This window comes from Myotis lucifugus, unplaced genomic scaffold, assembly GCF_000147115.1.
Source record: "Myotis lucifugus unplaced genomic scaffold, Myoluc2.0 scaffold_42, whole genome shotgun sequence".
Classification (NCBI taxonomy): domain Eukaryota; kingdom Metazoa; phylum Chordata; class Mammalia; order Chiroptera; family Vespertilionidae; genus Myotis; species Myotis lucifugus.
Window position 1 is genome coordinate 4,736,482 of NW_005871090.1, and position 26,006 is coordinate 4,762,487.

General features: G+C 38.7%; 1 protein-coding gene across 1 annotated transcript in view; it reads left to right on the forward strand.

The window, feature by feature from the left end:
* Nucleotides 1–26,006, forward strand: part of MACROD2 (MACRO domain containing 2) — a 1,891,634-nt gene that overhangs the window by 410,731 nt on the left and 1,454,897 nt on the right. Inside the window, exon 4 of the mRNA XM_023753208.1 lies at nt 8,240–8,269. Coding sequence (XP_023608976.1) covers nt 8,240–8,269 — 30 coding nt within the window. The remainder of the gene's footprint in view (nt 1–8,239; nt 8,270–26,006) is intronic.

Here is a 26,006-nt window from a genome sequence, read left to right on the forward strand (position 1 = left end):
AAGAGGACCCATTGATGTCATCTATAGAGATCATTTTGGGAAGAGAACAGGGGGAGGTATAGAGAGTAATCTTGAGTAGCAAACAGAAGCTGGCAGTCGGACATCTCCTGAGGGGTCCCAGATAGGAGAGGGTGCAGACTGGGCTGAAGGACACCCCCCCCCCAGTGCACGAATTTTGTGTGCACCGGGCCTCTAGTCTAAAATAAACCTTTTTTAAAAGCTCACTTGGTGTTTCACTATTGGAGAGAAATAGAGATTCTATAATATTATAAGAAAGATGAACTAAGAACATTATACAAAACAGGTTTGTGTTTTTTTTTCAAAGGTACTGTCTGGTTTTATTGAAATAAATTAGTTTCCCCAAGAAGTGTGTAAATGAGGGTGCATGTTCAGGCTTATGTTTTCATCAGGCTAAAGTGTATCATATTCCCTCCCATAAGCACATCTTCCATTTTTCAAATGGGGAATTGGTTTGTATTCAAAACCTTTCTTGTCCAAAGTACATTAAAACTGCTGTTCAAGTGTCTTGTATCATTACAACCGCAAAGCTAATATACATTTGAACTCATTTTTTCCCTATGTAGACACGCTTGTTCAATCTTTAAAAAGCTCCAGATTGGGTTACTTAAGTAATCCCGTTTGTAATGGAGCCAGTGTTATCATCACAATTACAGCTGATTCAGAGCACAGTGTGAGGAAGGCTGCTTGGTACACAGAAGCTGTGCTGATTCTCCACATGCTTCACTCATCGCGTTGCATTATGGAGCTTGGAACTTCCAGTGCTTTGGTTCACCCTTTAAAAATTAGATCAGGTGACCTCCATGCATGTGTATTCTGTTACCATTTTTGTATGTGATTCTGCAATTTGAATATTTTCTGGTGGGTTCTTCTCCTGGGTCTGATCCTAGACAAGTTATCTAACACCTTTGTAAAAAGAAGGAGTTGGACAAAAATAAGTGTTTTTCCTCCCATGTTGCAATATTCCTAGAAGCCACTGAGCACCCAGAATTCTAGCCAGTAAAGCCAGATTGACAAAGCAGGGCAGCTCTAGCTCCTCCCTCATACTTCAACCCTGTTTTGTTCTTGTTCTATTTGCTAATACTGCCAAGTAAGTTTCACAATTTCTGATGCCTTTTCACCTATTTATCAACAGTAGGGCTCGGTGTATTCTATTTTTGGCTTTGTAGTGGGTAACAGCTTACACAAACCACACAGACTCTCAAATAATCAACAGTTCCTTTGAATTCTGCAGAAAGTACAAAATGTAAAGTATCGATCATGTGTTTATGCCTGGTTTCTACGAGTGAGATGGTTAAGCTTATTCTTCATTTTCTCTGTCAGCTTCAAAGCAGGAAATTATAGCTCTGCCCCAAAGCTCATGCATTCTGTTAATTTTGTTCAGAAGGTGTGAATCTAGTAAAGCACAAACTGTGACCAAGTCCATGGTTGTATTTGTCTGTGTAGACTCTATTTCCACAGCTGCCAGCTGAGATGGTTGCTCCCTGTACAAAATGGTTCTATAGTTATGCACGTGCTTGGGGTTTTCATTTTAACAGATTTTTTTAGCACTTCCTACTTTGAGTTTCAATGTGTAGAGAAAATAACGTGTGCCATTCTAAAGGGTGATATTTCGGCTTTTTTTTTTTATCTTTTACGATAGATGGCATGTGAATGACATGGTGTTTTCACTGGAGCTCCAGGGGAATTTTTTGCCCACAATCATTCTGACATCCCATGCCCTCTATTATAATAAGAAAGCAGCATAAACAAACTCAACTAGCTGGTCAGGAACCTGTTCGGGTGAAAGCAATTATAATTTATTTTATAATGACGAAAAGCAAACAAAACCCTGCACAAATAGTTTTAATCAATGTTTAAAGACTAGTTTCCCAGGCTGCTGCTTGTTTGCCAGACAGCATTGGGTGGGGGTAGATATGGAGTAGGAAAACAAATAATTACTGTAGAGATAACAGAAATCACTGGGTAAGTGGAAAAAAAAATAGTTCCAAACACTTATCAGGCCAAGTTACCTGACATTTTTTCACAGACTGGATAACTTTAGACTCATAAAGGGCAGGCATTATTAGGTACGTGAAGTACAATGCTGGCACAGTGGTTCTCAACCTGTGGGTCGCGACCCCTGTGGCGGTCGAACGACCCTTTCACAGGGGTCGCCTAAGACCATCCTGCATATCAGATATTTACATTACAATTCATAACAGTAGCAATGTTACAGTTATGAAGTAGCAACGAAAATAATTTTATGGTTGGGTCACAACATGAGGAACTGTATTTAAAGGGCCAGAAGGTTGAGAACCACTGGGTTAGCAGGTTTGTTTTTTAAGATTACTGAATAGAATTTCATTGTGTCAAGGTCAGTCAAATGCAAGAGAAGACATCTGATCCAGTGATCCCTAATACATGGCATGTGTGCTGCCATTTGTATTCTCCCTGTCCCCCTCTGCCTGTGACCAGCATAATTAATTGATCATCGTTCTCTGAGCATAGGTTTAGCATCAGAATATTTCTCAAATCAGAGGCATAGTCTCTTCGAATTAATGATTTAGAATTTTTTTGAAACCTGTTTGCTACCCCTGATAGATTCTGATTTTCCTGACGAAAGAAGATAAGATGGTTGACTTTGACTTGACTACATCATCTACCTATTTAGTGACTGAGGCAGAAGTAAAGCCGAGATTACCTGACTCTTTTGTTCAGTACCTTTGTCATTACCTATACAGACTAAAAAGGGTTCTGAGATCTTAGGAGGAAAAGGGCTGTCATTGTTGTGTGATAAATTATAGTTTTGTTTTGCTTTTCTCATAATGTTATGTCATATATTTTATCTAGGAACTTCCGGGAATAGATTACTTATAGTATAGTAATTTTATTTTTCATGATTTGATCCACAATTTTATTATAGTTATATCCGTAAAAAGATGCATTCTCCCCCACACAGAGAGGTCATTTAAGAGATTTTGTTTTAGGAAGAAGGTAATCTAATAGTCTATTTGTACTTTGAGACCAACATAAAATAATGACACTATTGGCATCGCCAAGATCACTTTTTATTTAGGCTAATAATTTCAAGAACAGGATTTCTACATTGCATTCATTTTTTTTATAATTTTAAAATGAATATTAACACATGGAAATTTGAAAATTTTAATTAAAAATTTCAAAACAGTTCATGTGGAAAAAACAATTTCTTATAAACTTTAAAAATTAACCACTTGCTTAGGGTATTGTAAATAAATTCTCTATACTTACCATTTTGAAATCAGATTTAGGTAACCTTTTCTCCCATTTTATGTTCAGTTTTGTCTTTGTTTTATAGACAGTGAAACTGTTTATCTCATTTGAATTGCTATTTGGAAGGAGCAAAAGTGCAATACACAGAGTCACTAACTTATAAAGGCTCATTTAATTCCTCATCGAGTCAGTCTTTTAGACAAGCAATGTAGCATGATTTTTTCCTCCACCTACTCTAGTAATTGAAGGGGCATTTTATTTAGGGAAATATGAATGCAGGTAGTGTTGTTAGTAAACATGCAAAAAGAAGATCATTTAGAATCTTATTTCAGAAGCAGTGGCATCATGCTCATAAACTTCAAGTTTTCTTTGTTTCCTTTTTCCTTTTCCTTTTCTGTGAAACTCTAGGGATAACTTGAGGCATATCCAAAATTTTCTCTAGCAAGGGACTTAGAGATATAAGTATATTTCATACTTTCTTAATCAAATAAACTTTGAGTTTCTTAAATAGCCTTTAATTTTATGGAAAGAAAAAGGGCCATAGTTAGCTCTTTTTATACATTTTAATAAACAAGTACCTCTTATATGTCAATAAGAAATTGAACTCAACCTATGAATTATCTCATTATTAGAGAACTAGAGGCCCAGTGCATGAAATTTATGCACTCAGGGGGGTCCCTCAGCCCAGCCTGTGCCCTCTCGCAGTCTGGGAGCCCTCAGGGGATATCCAACTAATGGCTTAGGCCCATTCCCCTAAGCTGTCAGTTGGACATCCTTAGTGCTGCTGCAGAGGCGAGAGAGGCTCCTTCCACCACCGCTGTGCTCACCAGTGATGAGCCCAGCTTCTGGCTGAGTGGTGCTCCCCCTGTGGACCACACTGACCACCAGGGGGCAGCTCCTGCATTGAGCATCTGCCCCCTGGTGATCAGTGTGCATCGTAGCGACGGGTCATTCCGCCATTTGGTTGATTTGCATATTAGCCTTTTATTATATAGGACTAGAGGCCCGGTGCAGAAAAATTTGTGCACTCGGGGGGGAGGGGGGGGGCCTGTGCCTTCTCGCAGTCTGGGACCCCTCGGGAGATAACGACCTGCTGGCTTAGGCCTGCTCCTGGGTGGCAGAGGGCAGGCCCAATCCCTAGGTGCAGCCCCTGGTCGGGCTCAGAGCAGGGCTGATTGGGGAGTTGGGGCGCCGCCCCCTGTCATGCACAGAGCAGGGCAGATTGGGAGGTTGCGATGCCACCCTCAGTCATGCTCAGGGTAGGGCTGATTGGGGGGCTGGGGCACTGCCCCCTATCATACTCAAGGCAGGGTTGATGGGGAGGTTGCAGAGCCACCCCCTGTCACGAACAGAGCAGGGCCAATCAGGGGGTTGGGGCACTGCCCCCTGTCACTCACAGAGCAGGGCCCATCAAGGGAGTTGGGGCTCCGTACCCTGTCACGCACAGAGCAGGGCCAATCAGGGGGTTGGGGAGCTCCCCACTGTCATGCACAGAGCAGGGCCCATCAGGGGGTTGGGGAGCTCCCCCCTGTCATGCACAGAGTAGGGCCCATCAGGGGGTTGAGGAGCTCCCCCCTGTCACTCACAGAGTAGGGGCCGATAGGGGAGTTAGGGCACCGCCCCCTGTCACACACACAGCAGGGCAGAATAGAGGGTTGGGGCGCCGCCACTCTCACACTCAGGGCAGGGCCGATGGGGAGGTTATGGCTCTACCCTGTCACACACAGAGCAGGGCCTATGTGGGGCGGGGGAATTGGGGCACCGCACCCTGTCACACACAGAGCCGCAGGGCGATCAGGGGGTTTGGGCGCTGCCCCCGTCACGTTGATCCGGTGCCAGGAGGCCTCGCGGCTCCGCTGATCCCAGTGCTGGGAGGCATATTACCCTTTTATATATAGGATAGAGGCCTGGGGGCCGGCTGGTTTGCCCTGAAGGGTGTCCTGGATCAGGGTGGGGGTCCCCACTGGGGTGCCTGGCCAGTCTGGGTGAGGAGCTGAGGGCTGCTTTCAGGCTGGCAATTGACTGAAGCTCCCAACCACTCCTTTTTTTCTTTTTCTTTTTCTTTTTTTATTTATTCTGGCCAGCTTTAGCTCTGGCTCTAGCTCTGAGGCTTCCGCTGCTATAATCGAAACAATGTATAACTCTAACTCTGAGATCCCGGCTGGCTGAAAGGTTTTTTCTGGGGTTTTGTTTAGCTTCTATATTTGCAACATAGTTTCTTAGAGTTGTAGCTCAGAGGCCGGCAGCGCAGGCTGGGAACGTTGGAGTCCCCAGTCACTGGAGCAAGCAGGCCTCATGTTCGCTTCCAGCTGCCTGGCTGCCGGCCGCCATCTTGGCTGACAGTTAATTTGCATAAGGATATGCTGATTAGCCAATGGGAAGGGTAGCAGTCATACGCCAATTACCATGTTTCTCTTTTATTAGTGTAGATATGTATTGAGAGTTCATCAGATGCAGGCCAGCTTACTTTTAGGGCTTCCTATCTAATTGGGATATACCACAATTTATTGGAGATAACTAAGTAGAAATTAAATGATTATTTTTAGACAGAGTCATTTTAACTTTTGTAAGAAGAAGAAATAATTAATTCACCAGGCCAATAAGTGTTGAGGATCAGTTATATTGTGTATAGCATGCTTTGTGAAGGTAAAGTAATTTTAGAAATCTTAATAAAGGTTCACTTTTTTATTTGCCTACTTTTATGTCACTTTTATTGAAGACAATTACCTTGATGTTTTTGCTAATAAAGCAAACATTAAATATTTTTTTTAGAGAACAGAAATTGATAAAATAGACTTAAACTTGATGGATTCTTCAGAAAAGTTTTTATCCTGATTTCAGTTATTAGAGTTGCTTTAAATATATTTAAGCATCTTAGGTTAAGATTCTATTACATGAATGATAATGTACTTGAAATTAAGTAGAATGCCACACTTTTATAAAATATTTCTGTGTTGATGTTAAAATGTGACCAGATAGGCTCATCTAAACATGAGCACACATCTGACACAAATTGACTTGATGGTTGTCCAGGCTGGGGTTTTAGTTCCTACACCTACTCCCACTCATCCACCCACATCTATTGGACAAGTGCCTGATTAAACAGATGGGCCTTCCGCTATGCTCTCAAAACAGGCAGCCTCCACCTTTATTGAGAAAAACATGGGGTGCAAGTAAGCTATATTGTGCTATTTTGCTTCTGGGCATGATCATTTGAGTGAAAAGCTACTATTCATTACTGTTATAGTTTGCTGTTGGAAATACCTTTTTTCTTTATGAATGAAAATGTGAAACTTGGAGGATAACAGATGGAGTTTCAGGGATCTGGAAAACCTATAGATAGGGAAGCAGTTCTCAGTCAAATAGGAAAAGAAAAAAATGAGCAGGAGTGTGAAATGCCATGCAGTTTTATAAAAGCCTGTAGCTAAGATTTTAGAAAATGTTTGAATTAGCTGAGACATAGGTTGATCATGAAATTTCCCCATGTACTCAGGGCTATGGGACCAAAATAGAATTCACATCTTTCCTAGTGTCCCTTCAACAAGTTACTAGTTTAACAGTTACAAAGTTTAATTTTGGGTAGGACATTAAGTGCTGGCTGCCATCTCTATAAATACTACTCGCTTTCTCACTGTGTGTGCAGAGGTTTGGAGACCCGAGGTGATAGGGTGGCAGAAGAATTTATGACATCAGAAGTGAGTTTTCTTTATGTTAATAATGGTACTGCTAGTCCATGTTTGTGACAAAAGCACTGAGAGTAAGGCAAGAGCAACAATTAGATGACCCTGTACTTGATTTGATATGCTCATACTGAATATTGAGAAAATCTTCAAAGGCATTTGCTCTCCAGGCATTTTCTCATGATATTCTCTTTAGTGTTGCAATAGTTAACAAGCCATCACATATTTAACCTCATGGAAATAAGTATATGTGCATTTGCTCTTAAAAGGATCCATTTTTTTATTTCTGGAATCATTAATACTCTGATATTTGCTTCTCTTAATTGTGGCAATACATGGTCCTAAGGACAACACACTAAATTCAAGTTAAAGACCCCCTACACCTCTTTCTAAATGCTTTCTTTAATCTTTTGGTAGCTCAGAATTCTCCACAAAGACAGGGAGCCTGGTTGCCATATACTTTCTTTATATAGCTACGGGATTTCTTTTCTTTCTTACTTTCTTTTTTAATGGCATGAGATAATGCCTATGATACATAAAACTTTATGGAATAAAGGTCAGTGCAATGTATAACTTCTGTTTTCTGGCTATTATAATGACTAGATAAACATAGGCATAAGGTTGCTTAATACTTCAACAGAAACCTGCCATGGAACTTCCTGAAAATTTGACCTCTTGAAAGAATTCTAAATGGAATTGTCTTATATTTTGCTTATTATTTTGCTTCTCTAAATATGTGTGCTAGAATAATGGATAACTGGGTAAGATATGTCACAGCATTGCTTTACAAAAATGCTTAAAATTTATTTCTTTCCTTCCAATAAAAAGTTAATGATAAAAGTAACAAATCTGTTATTATTTAAGAGTTTTACTACGAAGTGTCTTGAGATAGCTTTATTTGATTGTGTTTAATTTAATTAAAATTATTATTCTTTCTTGTTACATTGTTCTTTGAAATCATTGAAATTGTCTAAGTAACATTGTTCTTTCTCTACTTGATAAAATAGAGAACCCAGAAGATTAATTTAGATAAAGAATGAAAAATAAAAGGATCACATTATGTGCTTCATTTTATTAGAAGGAACTACATTATAAAAACAGTTATTTGAAGAGAAAAAAGAGATAAAAATAGCAAAGCATTTCAATTTTCATACCATTATGAAGCAGTTATAAAGGCAGTCTTTATACAAAAGTATGTGTATTTATAAGAGATATGATCATTATTAACTTTTTATTAAACCATCTGGCCTATTATATTTTTATATATTATTTAATGTCTTTCTTCTGTTTTGTTTTCTTTTAAACAGCAAATGCCAGTCTCCTTGGAGGAGGAGGTGGTAAGTCCTGAACATCACTTAAAATATATTTTTATTTCTATACCAACCACAGATGTTATGTAAGTTCTGTGATACTTTAAAGAAAATTAATTTAGCTATAATCATCAACCACAAAAATGATAATTTTCTAGAAAATAATTTATAATGGAAATATCTGAATTCAAAATATGTAGAATAGTGTTTTTCTTCTTGTCAAACTTTGTATTTACACCTTTGGCATAAGCTGTAACAGCTATAAGCTATTGGAATGAAGACACCTAGCAGATGACAGAGTCACATTGAATACATTTGGGGAGCTGTGGCTTTGGGGATTTTTTCATCATAATGACTATAAAAATTATGACTCTGTAGCCTGAGAGCTTAATATATCAGCCAGTTATTGATGTGAATACTAAAAAAGAAATTAGTATTGACACTTTGCTTTTTCTTTTAGCCTATTTAAAGGAGAAAGAGATCAAAAGGAGATTAGGAAGAGAGAGCTTTCTGTACTGAAAATTTATTTTTGATACTACGATCTTATGCCTATTTATTATTTTTACTTCTAGAAAATAAAAATATTTCTAGATTTATTTATTTCTTGAAAGATGAAAGCTCTGCTGGCCCAGCCTATATAATATAGTAGGAGAGGGAAAAGTACACAATAGAATAGGGCCCTTTGATTTCAGAGAGGAAGGGAGAGGGAGAGAGAGATAGAAACATCAATGATGAGAAAGAATCATTGATAGGCTGCCTCATGCACGCCCCCTACTGGGGATCGAGCCCACAACCCAGGTATGTGCCCTTGACTGGAATCAAACCCGGGACCCTTCAGTCCACCTGCTGACGCTCTATCCACTGAGCCAAAATGAGCGTCCTTTTTATTTAAGACCCAGATGGACATAGAGAGGTTTGTTTTCTCTCTCATTCTTTCTCCCTTTCCCTCTTGCTCTCTCTTTTCATGTATATGGTAGAAGTAAATAATTGTACAGAGCATTAGGCTTCTAAAAAATTGCCTGGCTTTTATGAGGAGGTTTCAGTGCAATTCTATTTAGCAATTACATTTTTAAGTATCATTTCTATATGAGAATTAATAGATTTTCAAAAAAAGAATCTTGAAAATAGAAACAACAGAAAACAGTTTAAACTACAAAATGTTCTCCATATTATCAGGTAAGTGAATAGTCTATAGCAGAATATTTCTTTTCTTCTTCCATAAATTATTTTAGAAAATAGAAATCTACAGAATTTCTAATTTTAATTTATTTTGTATGCTTGAGAATTTGAGGGTAATCTTTTTTTATTAGTTGGATTCCCCATAAATTTTTATCTCTGGGTCTCTTATAATATGTTAGGTAAACATTATTAAAATAAATTTACATTAGTACTGATTTTCTTGCAATATATATTATTATTTCAACAAATTTGACTAAATAGAATAAAGTAAAGTTAAGATTGAATCTCTATAAACAAATTCATCAAGTTAAACAACAGACACATTAGCTAGACAATTAACCCTTTGTACGTCATAAGCCTCTATAGACACAAGGATGGTTTCCATTTTGGACACGTGACAGTTAACTGGTTAATTTATTGTTCTTGGCTATTTTTATAACCTAGCTTGACTGTTTGATTATATTAGTTAAAATGACTTTATTTGCACATAGTAGAAAAATACAAAATAATAGTTGCTTATAGGAGATAGAAGTATATTTCTATCTCATGTGAAGGTAGCATAGATGTATACTGTATACTAGAAAGGTTGTGGTAATCTCATAATATAACCACGCTATTACTTTTCTGTTTCTCCTTCCTAGTGCAGTGAAGTCAGGGTCCCTGATAACCAGGGAAGCTCTAGCTATCATACATTTGGGGGTTAGGAGGAGTAAGAAGGCCAAAAAATAAAAAAGGTGGCTCCCAAAAGATGAGTCAGGTTTTCAAAGCAGGTTTCCCTAAAGTCTCACATTGTCCTTGAACTTGATTAAATGTTTATTAATGGATACATGCAGTTTTGTTCAAAAAAGCAATGTGTTTGTTAGAGAGAGAAAGAGAGAGAGGGAGAGAGAGAATTCTGTTTTCTAAGGAGGTAGGGCAGAGTGGAGGTTTTGGTAGGTAACTAGTAATCCCTGCTATAGTGGGAAGGCAGGGAATTGTTCAGGAAGTCTTGTCAACCTGGTTTGTTTTAATATATGTGTACATAGTTGGTGTTTATAGAACTAATTCTAGTGACTGGGCCTGTATTTCCTTATAGTTCCTCTAACCTGTATGAAAAAATATAATATGAATTTTTAGCAGTGACAAGACATTCAGGAATAGGCAAACTCAGTTTTCTGTTTACTGTTCTATGGGGCATAAATGTATGATTGATTTTGCTAAATGTAATTATTGCCATACTTTCTAATTTCTGAAGTCTAAAATTAGCAAGTTAGCATGATTATAAAGGTAAATTACAAATATTTAAGGTGGCTGTAATTTCTTTCATTAAAGTAGGTCATGACAGGTTTAAATTCATTTATGCACTTCCAGAGATGTTAAGATTGCTCTAAAGTATGTCTGATTTTTGGAAGGCTGTATTTAAAAATTTAAGTATATTCTTAGTCTTCTTATACTGATTTTTTGGCCTTCTGATTCTATGACAAATATTTTTAATCCTGTCAGTGATATTTGTAAAGTAAAACCTAATAATCAACCAATAAGGAGCAATTAAATTGATGTACTACTGTTAGATTTAATCAAGGATTCTTTTTATTGACTTGAATTAATATCCCTTTAAAAGTCTCTGAAAGGACTACTTTTTTAATTGACTAAACAATTTGATACCACATAAAAATAATAATGGTACATTAAGTACTATTTTCTCAGGTCTTCAGGAGGGCTTTCTCTAAAACTGTACAAGTAGTGCTTGAAATTTAGACAAAATTAGTGTGTACAAAAATGTATTTCCCATAAAATCTTAGCATTTTTGTTGTTGATTTTTTTGAATATTTTTAGCCTTCTTACACTATAACCAAGTGCTATAACCAAGAAGAGAGTTCTCCTAAAAGGAGATTTTTAAAAGTGGTCACAATTAGTCCTCTTAGCTCTGATTTTAAAGCGAGATAATCACTACAGTGGTATAAATTTTCATCTGTAGGTCAAAGACCACTCTTTCCAGGAGCTCAGTGTCTCTGACTATAGTCTTTGTAATGAACACAGGCGTGGCGGTCACAACCACCCAGTCATTTCAGATGAAACCCTTGGTGAAATGGATCATCTCTGTTTATATTTTCCAGATCTGTTAAAGGCAGATACATATGCTAATTTTTAAATGTGTGACTGGTCTATAGTGACTGGATTCTACCCTTCAGGAAGCCTTTACATTACCTATGTAATGGTAGAATGTCAAAATCTTAGAATTTCTATTAATTTTTTTTTCCTGTGAAAAGCTTTATTGTTTCATTTGGTCTAATGCATGGGAGAGGGCTTCAGGGTGGTTAAAAGAATGACTAGTAGTTCCAGGGGGGCTCAGTTAAAAGCCAGACACCAGGGGAATACACAGGGGCCTTTCAAAGGCCTCTGGGCTCCAAAGGCTCCTAGTCATGATACTCGCCCAGCCCAGCCTGGGGGCCGGCAGCCTGCAAAGGTGAGTCAGGTGTCGCCCATCTTCTTGATGAGTTTCACCTCCTCACCCAGGAAGTGGTTCTCAGGAAGTCACAGAGCTGAGGGTCTGCACAGGTAGAACCCAGGGCCTGCAGCTCCAAAAGGGACTGTGTCAGGTTCCTCTCCACGGCCAGGGCGGCTTCCATGGCATCCTGAGTGTCACCCCACTCAACTTGGGGAGGCTTCAGCAGTCTTGGAAGAGAATGCTGCCACCACACTTGTTTTGCAATTTTAAGAGATGCTCAGCGCCCTCGTGCTTCTCCGCCAACTCGCAGAACAAGTGGCCCTTGCCCTCCAGAGTCACATCATCGCAGTGGAAATAGAAGCCCAGAGAGAGGTAGGTGTAGGGGGCCCACTATGCAGTTGGCCAGGCGGTTGACTGCAGCCTCCACCTCGGTGGAATAATTCTGACGAATTCGGGAGCTCATGGTTGTTTGGCAATAAGGAGTTAAGGTAGGAAAAATACCAGTGCCTTGGCTGGTCTCAGAGGTGGTTCTGAAGGTGGTGACTGGATAAGACGCAGGAGGGAGGCCGAAGGCTGGTAGAAGGGGCATCCCTAGGTCTGTTCAGTCCAAACACTGTTGAAGCAAGAGACAGATCCTGGGCTGCCGAAGGCACTATTTCTATTAATTTTTTATAAACGTTCCATCACAGCTACCAGTAGTACCTATATACACTGAGTGGCCAGGTTATTATGACCACCTGACGTTTGTAGGCAAATTAGCTATAATTTCGAGCTGAAGTTGCTAGAGGGCCAGACCATTATAAATAGGGAAGCAGGTTGTTTATCATGACAGTAGAAGTGATTTTTTTCTGAAGATATGGGTAAACAACACAATTTAACAGCTTTTGAATGTGGGATATATTTGAATGTGAGTGGCCAGATTATTATGACCACCTGACGTTTGTAGGCAAATTAACCGTATGCTGCATCATATGGGATATGGAAGCTGAAGGCCTGTTCGAACACCTTTGCTGTCTGCAGTTACCAAGATAAAACATCTCCAATTTGCACAGGAACACAAGGATTAGAGAGTCGAGCACTGGAAAAAAGTCATGTGGTCCGATGAATCACGTTTCCAGTTGCATCATGCAGATGGCAGAGTGAGAATTTGGTGGAAACAGCATGAAAGCATGCACACCACATGCATGAGTACAACCCTTCAAGCTGGTGGGGGCAGTGTTACGGTTTGGGGCATGTTTTCCTGGCATGATTTGGGCCTTTTAATTCGTGTGGAACAATGTATGAATAGCACAACATACCTAACTATCATTGATGATCAAGTTCATTCTATCATGTTGATGGTGTATCCCAATGGAGATGGCTTCTTCCAACAAGACAATGCTCCATGCCACGGTGCTCCATGCCACGGTGCTCTTATTGTGCAGGAGTGCTCTCAAGAACATGAAGGAGACTTTATCTTGCTTAGGTGGCCCCCACAATCACCAGATCTCAATCCAATTGAGCATTTGTGGGACCAAGTTAAAAGAGCCATCAGGCAGCTGGTTCCACAAGCATCAAATCTCACAGAACTGGACAGTGCTATTCATCAGGCATGGTATCAGATTCCTGGCATTACCTTTCAACATCTCATGGAGTCAATGCCAAGAAGAATCACCACAGTATTGAAGGCAAAAGGTGGCCCAACGAAGTACTGACAGGGTGGTCATAATAATCTGGCCACTCAGAGTAATAGCTGCGAAGCATATTGATTTATAAAATAAGTAAATTTTGTTTTCTCACTTAGTCCTTTGATTACTCCTGTAGTGTATTGTGGTAACAAATAAACCTAAAACTCTGATTGGCATAATAAAATGAGGTTTATTTCTTGCTCATGCCATAGTCTTAGTGGGACTGGTGGCTCCCACTCAGGTTCTCATACAGGTGGTGACACAGAGACCCAGGCAGTTTCTGTGTCTTGAGCTACACATACTACGTGATATGTGGCTGCTAAGGATGCCACAGGAAGAGCTGGAAGATCTTGTGGAATATGTTTACAGACTAGTTTGGGAATGGCTTACTTATGCTCATGCCTTATGGGTCGGAATTCAGGCAAGTGACCCCCAACATAACTACAAGGAAGGCTGGGAAGAAGGGGATCTCCCAGAGTTCCCAGGGAGAGAAAATGGTTGGTAGATACATGGCGCTCTCTCTGCCACAGTGCTCAAGTGGGGTGAGTTTTACTTATTTATTATTATTATTGTTGTTTACATTTTTATTATGAAGGCTAATGACTGAATGAAAAGGCAGGTGTGTTGACTCCCGCTCTGGGGTTCTTTGCCTTTGCTTTGTGATTTTTAATATATTGTTGCTCTTCAGACTCGCTTTCTATGCAAAGATAGTTAACTTTGTTTGCACCAGGAAAGATGAGAGGACAGGAAAACAGGCAGCCGAAATATAGGTGATGCTTTCCTTGACTTATTTTCACAAATCTCAAGGCCAACTGATAATTTGAAAGTAGATACAATGGCACTGTTTTCTGATACCTTTGGATTTGCTGCCTGGATTCATATACCTTTGTTGTGTAGGTGAGGTTCCGTCGTAGAACACATTGCATTTTATATACATGTTCACTCATCTGTGCCAGAATGTTTTACATGATCAAAATTCTACGATGTTGTACTTTTAGAATATATAATAAAATCAAATCTTTGCAGTCAGCCTTACATTGTCAAGAAGCAGAATTAGAAAAAATATATAATTAAAGAGGTGATTCCTCAATTCCTTTTAGGTCATTACTTTGCAGAACAGAATAAAATGTATTTGGATAATGTCTTTTCCCTTTCATTGTCACAGTCATTAACATAAGACCAGAATCTGATGATAGAGGCCAAGGTTTATGAGATTTGCTTCCTCTTACAGTCTGCCCAGGCTCCTGAGTGCTGAAGCCTGAGGCAGAATGTTAGACCTTTAAAGTGACATTTCCTGACAGAGTGGCAATTTAAGTTTGGCTTTTATGCACATAGCTATACAGGACAGGACAGCTGTTGTAAACATGGATATATATATATATATCCATGGATAGCATATATTTGAATCAATACTGTACTTTTTAAAATTCTAATTGTAAGCATCTACCACTAAATAGACAGTCCCAGATGGAATGCATGGTCTTCCCCACCTCTGCTGTCTTTTTGCCCCTTAATGTGGGCCCATAATTGATAAGGTTCAGTGGCCTGGGGTTAGTCACCGGTCCTCTGAACTTTCTCATTTGTTGTTCTACCTGCAGAGAGAATTCCTAATGCTGGTTTTTCATTAATGTCAATGTATATGATAAAGTAGTTTATATGAGGTGCCAAATTGCATGCTTCAAAAGCTATTATCATAAAGCTATTGGTGTTATGCAAGAGATACCATCAGTGCATCTCCATTCATTTATTCAACAGATATTAACTTAGTGCCCATTGTGTACCTATTGATTTGGCAGAAAACACAGCCCTTTCCCTGTGACAGGTCATGGTCTCTGTTTGGCTTAATTATCTGAGCAGTTATAATTCCCTATGTTCTTTCAGTTGTTCCAAGGATTTTTTTTTTGCATGGGTCTTTTGAATTTAAATGATACCTTAACATCAACATAATAGGTATCAAGCATCAGATTTCTTCTTTAAAAAGCAGTACAGCTATCCTGAAAAGTACTCTTTTCACACACAAAAAACAGAGTTGCCACCAAGAAATCATGAAAAACAACACATTTAAAGGGTTATGCTTTCATAAATCATTTCTATTTGTTTGTGTATTTATTTTTATTATTTTTATTGATTTCGGAGAGAGGAAGGGAGAGGGAGAGATAGAAACCTCAACGATGAGAGACAATAATTGATGGGCTGCCTCCTGCACACCCCACTACTGGGAATCTAACCTGCAACCCAGGCATGTGCCTTGACTGTGAATTGAACCGTGACCTCCTGGTTCATGGGTTGATGCTCAATCACTGAGCCACACTGGCCGGGCCATAAATTATTTCTTAATCATTCACAAGCAGAGTGGCGTGCCCTCTCACCATCCCCTCCATACACAGAATGGTTTTCTCCTGGCCGGTATCTATCACTCCATTGCTCAAAATCCCCACCATGATTCTGTGCTTCACTCTTGTTAAACCTTGAGGTCTGGCCAGGCCTTGGATGTACTAGGATGAGTCTAGGATAATGTCAGCAGTGAGGGATCGAGGCCAGTTAAAGCTGGTCGTATGTTGGGGGTTGCCCCTCAGGAGAATCAGCCAGCTAACCTATCCTCAGCAGGTGGAGGGGTCCCAGCCATGGGTCTGGGAGTAGCAACAGTCTCTCAGTCCTGAGAGAAGCATATCAAGAAAAACTCAGAAGCTCTGGCCTGGTTGGTCAGGCAAGACTCAGTCTTAGGAACGGAGCTGCAGGAAGGGACGTAATGCTAAACTATAGATCATAAGGTTTAAATATTGACTACCTCAGGTGGGATTGACCCTGGGTACTGCAGGGGGTTAGGCCTCCTAAAGGAGACCAGGAGGCCCAAATGTGAGGAAGGAGAGGGGAACAGGGATGCAGGGACCAGGAGCCAGGACAGTTCTGACAACATTCAGTTACATACTGAACCAACCAATCTTTTTCCCTTTCTTTTTTCTTTTCCTTCTTTAAATATTTTTTCTTTTTTTGTCTTTCATAGTCAATATCTTGTATTGATTGCCTCTTGTATACTAGTCTTGACACTGAAGTAGCAAAGATTCTTGGAGGGGTCAGGGAAGGCTTCCCAGAGGAGGTGATACTAGAGCCATCTTGGAGGATGTATAGCACTTTCCAGGAGCGGGAGGAAATGGCCTATTTAATTATATTTCCTACTGTTTGATATAGATATTTTATAGATATCTTGCTCTGCTTCAGTCATCTTCCTCACTCTTCTGCAGTCACATTATCCAGACCTGAGCAGTTTCCTCTCACCATCGGCATGCCAGTTAATATGGAGTGAACAGTGTTAGAATAAAAGAAGGGAACTCTGGTGCTAGTGGTGTTGGCAGCAAAACTCCATCAGAACAGCCTGGGTAAAGTCTGGTGGTCATCACCCACACAAGTGCCCCCCTGTCTTGCTTTCTCTCCTGATTACCTCACCTGCATCTCAGTCTAGGTACCTACACTACAGCTGCCCACACCAGTTGGATTTCTAATATGTGTTTTCCTCATTCCACATGAGCTTGTCTAGTTCTATTCTGAGAAGTGTGCCCCAGCCCTGGTTGCTTTAATCCTGTCTGCCATTTGTCATTAAGTCTTCCAGACGGTTCCTGGTGGAGGAAGGAGGGAGGTGTGAAATCCAGGCCATGTCTGTGCTTGAACTTTCCTATTGTAATGGCCATTCCAAGGACACACCTTGTCTGTTTCACTCTAATTACAGTCACCATGATTCCTCTATTCTGAAGCTAAATTTTGAAGTTATTCATCATGTTGACTGCATACCTATTCCCCCTTCTAAGTGAAACTGTCCCATCTGAAAACCCTGTCAAAGGGGCAGCCCTGTGCAGATTAAATGTCCTCCTCATTCTGGCCATAGCTGATTGAACCTGAAAGGGTGTGTTTCTCAATTAGGGCATAAACTTCTTGAGAGCGAAGACTTGATTACTCATCTGTAGTGCCTTGGCAGCTTCTACCACATATAGTAGCAATTTAATTTTAATTTTGACTTATCACTGTCTCTCATTCTGGGTCCCTAACATGTTTAGATTTTTCTGTTTTGACCAGTGTGCTCTGGAAATATACTTATTTCTAATGAAAAAATAATACTTTTAAAAATGCATAACCCAGTCAACCTGAGGATTATATATATATTTATGCAGTAATTATTTTAAGCATTGTATTACCTTTTATTTCTAGTGTTTATATACCCAGGATCTCATAGTTTTCTTTTAAATAATAATTATATGTTTTTGATTCCTGAGAGAGAAAGAGAACAATATTTACTTGTATAGTTGGGGAAATGAAATGCAGAAAATTTGCATTCCACAGATTACATGGAAAGAGGGAAAGGCTATTGTCTCATTTATTTTTTTATTTTTTGTTAACCCTCACCTGAGGATATTTTTCCACTGATCTTTAGAGAGAGCGGGAGGGAGGGGGAGAGACACACAGAGAGAGAGAAACATCTATGTGAGAGAGACACACTGATTGTTTGCCTCCTGCATGGACACTGACCAGAGCCTGCAACGGAGATGCATTTCCTTGGCTGGAATTGAACCGGGGACCCTTCAGTCCACAGTCCGACGCTCTATCCACTGAGTCAAACAGGCCAGGGCACTATTGTCTCATTTATGTTTTGTCATATTGCAGGTCTTTAACCAGTTATATCTTTCAATTAGAAATATTATTATCATAATTGATTTTCTTATTCAAACCTATTGGCAAATTTTAAAGTGCTAATGTGCTAGTTAATGAGATTTGACGTTCATTAAGAATAGGAGTGAGGGCATGCTTTAGGAAGGTTTTTAAATAGGTTGGCTAAGCTGTCGAACTCTTCTACCTCATGCTTGAAATCAATGACCAATGAAAATTATGGGCAATACTATTAATATTTTACTTGATTTCGACTTTTTATTGAAAACAATAAATTGATTTTGTAATATATTTCTAATTTAAAATAGTAAGGCATAAAAATGGAAGGTTACTTAGAAAATAGAAGTGTGGGCATTGCCACCATCACCTCTATTTTATGTTTCATTAAAATAAATAATCACATTTAGGTTTATAATTTTGTGCACTATTAAAGATAATTGGTTATTTTCTTGACATATGCTTCATTTCATTAGCCTGTGGGTCTTCCATAAAACCTTTGTGTGATCATTGTGCTCAATCTTTAGAAGAAAAATAAGTAATAGCATTTTACTCCTAAGTTTTCATGGCTGAAGTTCACTATATTTTAAAATGATTTTTAATTTTTATTTTTTAAATATATTTGTATTGTTGATAGCATTACAGATGTCTTAATTGCAGTTAAGTTGAAATGATACATCTCATCTTCTTTTTAAATCTTTCACTGAGTTATGTGAAGAAATATTCTATGTTCATTGTGATAACTGTTTTACCAATTAATGATATAAACCATTGTGTCTTAAAAAATTGTGAATAATATGGTGATGTCATTGCAGAACAGATAACATGGGAAGGAATTTTCACACATGTATTATTGAGGGGATAGAGACCCAACAAGACTGAGAAAAAGTCTTTAGATTCTGAAAATATGGTAGACTAAGGAAATCAGAAAAACTTCCTGCAGCAAACTCATATATCATGGATAAAACAGAATAAAAATTAATTTAAACATTTCAATCAGATTGCAAGAAATGGGAATTCTTGGGTGCCATAAGTAAGAAAGTACTGAAAAAAATAAAGTGAACCAAAACTATAATATAAACTCTATACTGCATGTGCCTCTGTGGTAGTACAAATAGTGATGGGAAATTGGATACCAGCAGCTATGTGGCTATTTGTTATTTGAGATAAGAGATAAGACTGTACAAAGTAGGAGATCCTCACTCAAACCAAGTTCTTCAAATTATTATACTCTCAGTGGGATGGTGAACTTAAAAAATTTTTTTTCATCAGCTCAAGAAAACTACAAGAAAGACTCCCTTAAGATTTCAGTATCACAAGTTTACAACTTCTTTGTGTTTGGTACTTAAATTTATACTACCTATGTTTCTGAGAATCCCAAACACGAGAAATAAACAAAAGTTAGTCGTACTGGTTAATAGGAGAGGCACATTCAAAATTATTCTGGATGTAAGTGTTTAACACCCAGGTCACAAGGTATTCTCACAAAAGAAAAACCCATTTTAAAATGATCTCATTATCAGAAATTATGAAAAAGATGAGGAACTTCACAGTGGAGAAGCCTAATAAACATTACCTTAGCCAGGCAATTAAAGCCTCAACTAATAGTGGTAAATCATGTTGATAGGATGTACCTTGATATGATAATGACAATGCCACATTACCTCTGTTATGTTTTCTTACAAAAACCTATAATTCCAACCTAATCATGAATAAACTATCAGACAGATTCCAGTAGAAGGGCATCCTACAATTACTTGATCACTAAATCTCATGACTATCAAGTTCATCAAAGACCAGGAAAATCGGAGAAACTCTTATAACCAAGAGGAGTTAAAGGAGACACGATCCTGGAGCAAAAAAAAATATTAGGTAAAACTAAAAAAATGAGTAAACTATGGACCATAGTTAATAATAAAATGTCAACACTGGTTTATAAATAAAAACAAATGCATTCATTTAAGATATTAATAGGGGGAACTGGGTATGAAGTACATGGGAAGTCTCTGTACAATCTTCTCAATTTCTCCATAAATCTAAAACTCTTCCAAAAGATCCTTTATAATAAAAGGCTAATATGCAAATAGACTGAATGGCAGAACAACCAAACAACCAGTTGCTATGACGTGCACTGACCACCAGGGGGCGTGTGCGGAACATGGCATGCATTGGTCACGGAAGAATGGGGGAGTAGGTGAGCAGGGGCACCAGACCAAGGCAGGGCGCCAGTTCACTGTCATTGGGGCAAGCCTCTGGTGTTTACTGAAAATTCTTTGCTCCCACACGTCCTGCCCAGTGCTCACACCTGTTGCTGGCACTGCTCACATCTGCTGCCTTGCACCCATTGCCGGTGCCCAGTGCCAGTCCTGATCACTCAGTGCCATCAGCAGGTGGGACTGGCGGTTACCAGCCCTGACTGCCCTTGAGGGCTTCTCCACCTCTCCCTGTTTCTGAGGGGCAATCGGGGCAGCAGCTGCAGCTCACACCTGCTGCTGGCCCCGTCCCCAATCACTTCACGCTGTCAGTGGTTGTTTAAGGGCCAGCGCTGTCAGCCTGTGGGAGTGGCAGCGGCAGGAGCTGGGATGCTGGCAGACAGGACGGGGAGCCGCAGCTGGAGGGGCCGGGCAGGGGCACGGAAGATGGGCCGAGACCCACCCCTGTGCCTACTGCAGCCTCACAGCCCACAGTTCCTTTTAAGATGCACGAATTCATGCACTGGGCCCCTAGTTTTATATAAAAAAGAGAAATCAGTCCAAAATGCACACCAAATATTCAATAGTAACAATGAACCTCAGGGTTAGATTTCAAGAACCTAATGTAGCTAGATAGCATCATAAATGAGACTAGAAAATACCAATAAAAATGTTTAATTTATAAAATGATTAAATTATAAAAATTATAAAATCCCATGGTCAAAAAAGGAAAAGAAACAAATGGAAATGTTAAGAGTGAAAAAATGTAGACTTTGAAATTAAAATCTCTGTAATAGATTTTATAGCATCATATTAGATATAAATGAAGAGAAATTTTATGACCTGGAAGACAACACTGTAAGAAATTACCCAGAAGGCATCACAGAGATATAAAAAAGTGGTATGTATAAAAGGAAGTGATATAGACAAGGCAGATAGAGGGAGAACATCCAACATGCATACAGTGGAGATTCTGGAAAGTAAAGACTTGAAAGAAATGCAATATTTGAAAAGGTAACAGCTGATAATTTTTCACACTTGCCAAAGAAATTATATCATAGAATGCACATAGCAGTTTATAGAGAGGAAAAACTAAATTAAATGAAGAAGTGCACACATTATAGTGAATCTGTAGGACATAAAATAGAAAGATAAATATTCAAAAGACACCAGAAAGTACTTCCTACAACAAAACAACTATTAGACTGACAGCTAAATTATCAGGAACAATAGACACTAAAAGGTAGTTAGATAATATCTGAAGGAGAGTAATGTCAAACTCGCATCCTTTACCTACAAAAAATATCATTCAATAAGTGAGGCAAAAGTAAAGACATTTTCAGATAAATATTGAAAAAAAAAATTAATCATAGACTCCTTGCTGAACTACCAAAATGTAAACCTGAGTAAGAATGAATTTGAACCAACCTCCCACCCTCCTAAAAAGATTGACATATCAAGTTTGTTTTATTATTATTTTTTAAAAGTTTTAGTATAGAAAAATTAAACATGTACAAATGTAAATATAGCCTAATGCCTTCAATTTTTTCACCATAGAACTTCAATAATATTAAACTCATAGCCAGTCTCATTTCATCTTCACCTTCATCCACTCAAATACATAGATTATTTTGAATCAAATTGAAGAATCATATTATTCTATTAGTAAATATTTTATATGCACCTCTGAAAGGTAGGGATTATATTTTTCTCTACTTTTAACATCATAAAACTACCATTTTAAACCTAAAAAAATATAAAATGTTCAATCAATGTTCATATTATTCCTTCTATCTTATAATTTTGTTATTTATCATGTTTATTTGAATTGGGATACAAATAAGATGTTTATACTGATTGGCTGTTGCATCTTTTATCCTTTTATTGTATGGATTCCTCCTCCATATCTGACCTCAATCTGTAACTCTAAAAGACAGTCTTTCTGGATGTTTATGCTTTTAACTGGATACTCACTTAAGTTCACTTGTTTCCTTTATCATTTTGGGGGATTATATTTTCTTCCCCCCCCCTTTATTGATTAAGATATTACAAATGTGTCCTTATCCCCTCAATGTCCTCCCATCCCCCCAATCCTGCCCTCACCCTCACCCCCTGCTGTCCACATCCATCCCTTATGCTTATATGCATGCATACAAGTCCTTTGGTTGATCGCTCCCCCTCACACCCACCCTCCCCTAGGGATTATATTTTCAAATGTAGTTTTATAATTAATAAACATTATTTTACATGACTTTTATACTTTTGTTTTATAGTTAACTTTTCACACAAAATGTGTAAATTTAAGTCATTCTGTCAGGAACTATTTAGATAGGTAAATCAAGCTTAACCTAGGAATAAATGATTACAAAATAGTTTAAATGCTAAAAAGCAACGAAAGCCCTCTTTGAGAAGTGGCTACTCCTTGGTAAAATTCTAGGCTTTTATAAACACTTTGTCTGGCTAGCTAAATGGTACCTAAATGCTTAGAAGCACAGATTCATATCTAAAAACAAACAATTTAGAGGTAGGAAGTGCTTTATACTGCTGTCAGTATAGGTCTATATAGCTGCCTAATTATATAGTAGCTGTAGTATAATGCTTGTGTAGCTTATCTACTTGTGTTAAAGGTAAAATCTTTTTAAAACTGTGCAAAGAAAAAATTATTGAGCTCCTGTTTTAAATATCTATCCCTTATCCCCAAGGAGACTCCAAATGTGACCTGTAAGTGCATAGCAGGAAATAAAGGTCCAAGAAAAATACTGCAGGTCAGGCCTCTTGTCTGGAATTATATCCCTTCAGTTTACGGGGAGAATGTTTTTCTTTACTGTATCTGTTGTGCCTCCACCATAAAAAAAAGGTGGGGTAATTTCTTTGAAAGTCACTTTTACAATCTCTTCGACTTTGGCACTATTAAGAACTCTTTCTGTTGAGTTCCATTCTTTGGAGCTGCCTTCATTTACCTGCAAACTGGAGCTAGGCAGTGAGGTATAGAGAGAAATGAACCTTGCCAGTTCTGAGTGGCAACACGTGCAAGGAGGTCACAGACGTTGCTGAACCTGTGTCCACTCAGAAAGTCCCTTTGCTTTACATGCTCACTTAATGCTGCAGCTCTGTTTTTAGCCAAAAGTCATTAATTGTTTGGGTGTTTTTTTTAATGAGTTAGGACAAATTCATTATTTTTTGTCCTAGTTTCCTCTTCTGAAAAAAATAGTTATAATGATATATAACTACTTTACAGAAGTGGAATAGCTAATTGCTCTTTGTAAAATGCTTTTCAAACACAAAGTTTTAGATAAACAGTTATTACTGTAGTAGTTGTCATTAGTATTATCATTACAGTCAAAAACTGAAAGATGAAAGGCGCTGGATAATTGTAAGATATGGTGATGTTATATCCAAGTAAAGAGGAATAACCAGAACTGTTGGATAACAATAATGCAAATAAATGTCTGTGTGTGGTGGAGAGTGTCTTTTGTGGGAAGATAATATAGATAATTATGCTTCAATTAACCCCAAATAAGCCCAAGAATTTTACATATAAATATAGATAGAAGTTTATTTTGGAGGTTCATTTTATCCTGTTTAGTAATAAGGAACCTTTTTTTCCCAAGCATTTAAATGCCGGAGTCAGAAATTATTATATTCTAAAGTGTGAGCCAGTCCAGCTTCATGCAACATTACCAGGCCAGGGGAAGGTTAGCAAAATACGTCCTTTAGCTGAGGCACAGGCAAAGGAACAAGAAACAGCGACATTTCCTTCTTCAGGCAATTACTTGCCACTGAGGAGAAGCAAGGGATCCCCACCGAACAGAATTAATGGCCCATGTAATGTGCATGTCCAGTGGGCAGCCAGGCTTGGAAGTGGAATGGGAAAAAAGGAACCCAGCAGAAGCTTATTGGGCACACAGGGTGGGAGAGGAGACCTGGTATTCTTCCCGGGGCCCTTGGTCTTGGATGTGAAAGGGCGCTTTGGAAACCCTGACCCAATCTGGAGCTCAGGGTCAGCATTGATATTGGTATCCAGACTCCAGGTCTGAAAATGTGATGTGAGTCAAGCTCCAGCTCAGAGAAGGTTAAAGCTTCCTACGTATCTGGGCCTCCCTGGGCTTTGGCCGCAGGGCTGAACAGAACTTATAAGTGGACGTGTCAGTGGATTCAACTCTCAGCAATGGGGAGGAAGAGCCAGGTGGACTGAGAAATGCACAACTGCAAAGTTCTCTAGGAGATATTAAGCAAGAGGTGATGTGTCAGGTGCCTGTAGCTAAAACACTCGCTCTGCTTCTGCTGCAGGGTCATTTTGGACAAACAAAACCTCGTTCTCAGACATAGCCGCAGGGAACACAAAGCCCTCTGCTAAGCTAAATATCCCTCCATATCTGCAACTTCCAGGACGTTGACCACACCCATGGCCTCAGACCCACAGATGAGGTATATATCATCTCAGTGCCTGCAGGGTCAGCTTGCAGGACATAGACCACAAAGCCATGTCTAAAGTTCCAAGTTTTATTTCCACAATAACTGGAAAAAGCATAATTCACTAGTCGGATTTTGTTAAACTAGGAATGATTCTACTTCTTTGTTACTCCCAAACCCCAGCTCTATTCATCATATAAACTATAGTAGTCTCCATTTAGTGTTCCTCCAGCAGGCCCTCCGCATATGCTAAACACATTAGGACTGCTGCCCTCCCTGCTGTGTCTGCATCAAAGTTTTTTCTTTGCTTAGTATTTTCTTAGGTAGCTGTGTCTCTTCCTTGTTAATTTATAGGCATGGCCAATGTCTGTCATATTCATTTGCTGTGTCCTCAGAACCCTGCAAAGGGCCTGACATATAGTAGGCACCTACCAACCAGCTGTTGGACACATGAATGAAAGAATGATAACAATAGTTGACATTCCTGGGTACTGGCTCTGTGCCAGGCACTATATTAAGGATGGAACATGTATTATCTCTAATAGTTCTTTCAATTCTCTTTCAATAGTTCTAGGAGATGGGTACTGTTATTATTCTGATTTTACAGATGAAAGATTGAAAGTTCAGAGAGGTTAGGATGAAAAAATATTGGCAGATTCAGTATTTTAACTGAGACTCTCTGACTCCATAGCCCCATTTTTTACCCATTGCAATGTGAATTCATGAATTTAAATTAACCTGGAATTAATTATGGGAATAAGGATGGAGCCATAGATTTATGTGTCTCCACACCATCCTCTGCTGATTTCTATGGATAACAAATTTTATTCTTTGTATTTCCATGTTTCATCCTTCTGTCTAACTATCAGTCTCTGGAAATAACTTTTAACCTTCAGAGTTATTCCGGGAACAGAAGAATCAGTCATTTCTGGGCTTGTCTGTCCTGTCTGAGAATTACCTCTCAGTTCCAGGGTTTTTCCCTATACTTCATTTTGAGCAAATAGTATTTTCAATACTCAGAATTTGTGAGGATTTTATCATGTTTTTAAATAAAAGAAATAGAGTTGAGATCTTCTTTGTCTTCTCAGTTTTATACCTCCTCCAGAAAGAGATAGTTATTATTATGTATTTGATGTACACCTTTCTGTTTGTTTATCTTAGTTCTATATGCATTTGTATCTATAAACATAGGTAGTATTGTTTTGTTTTAAAACTTTGCCTGAGTACTATAT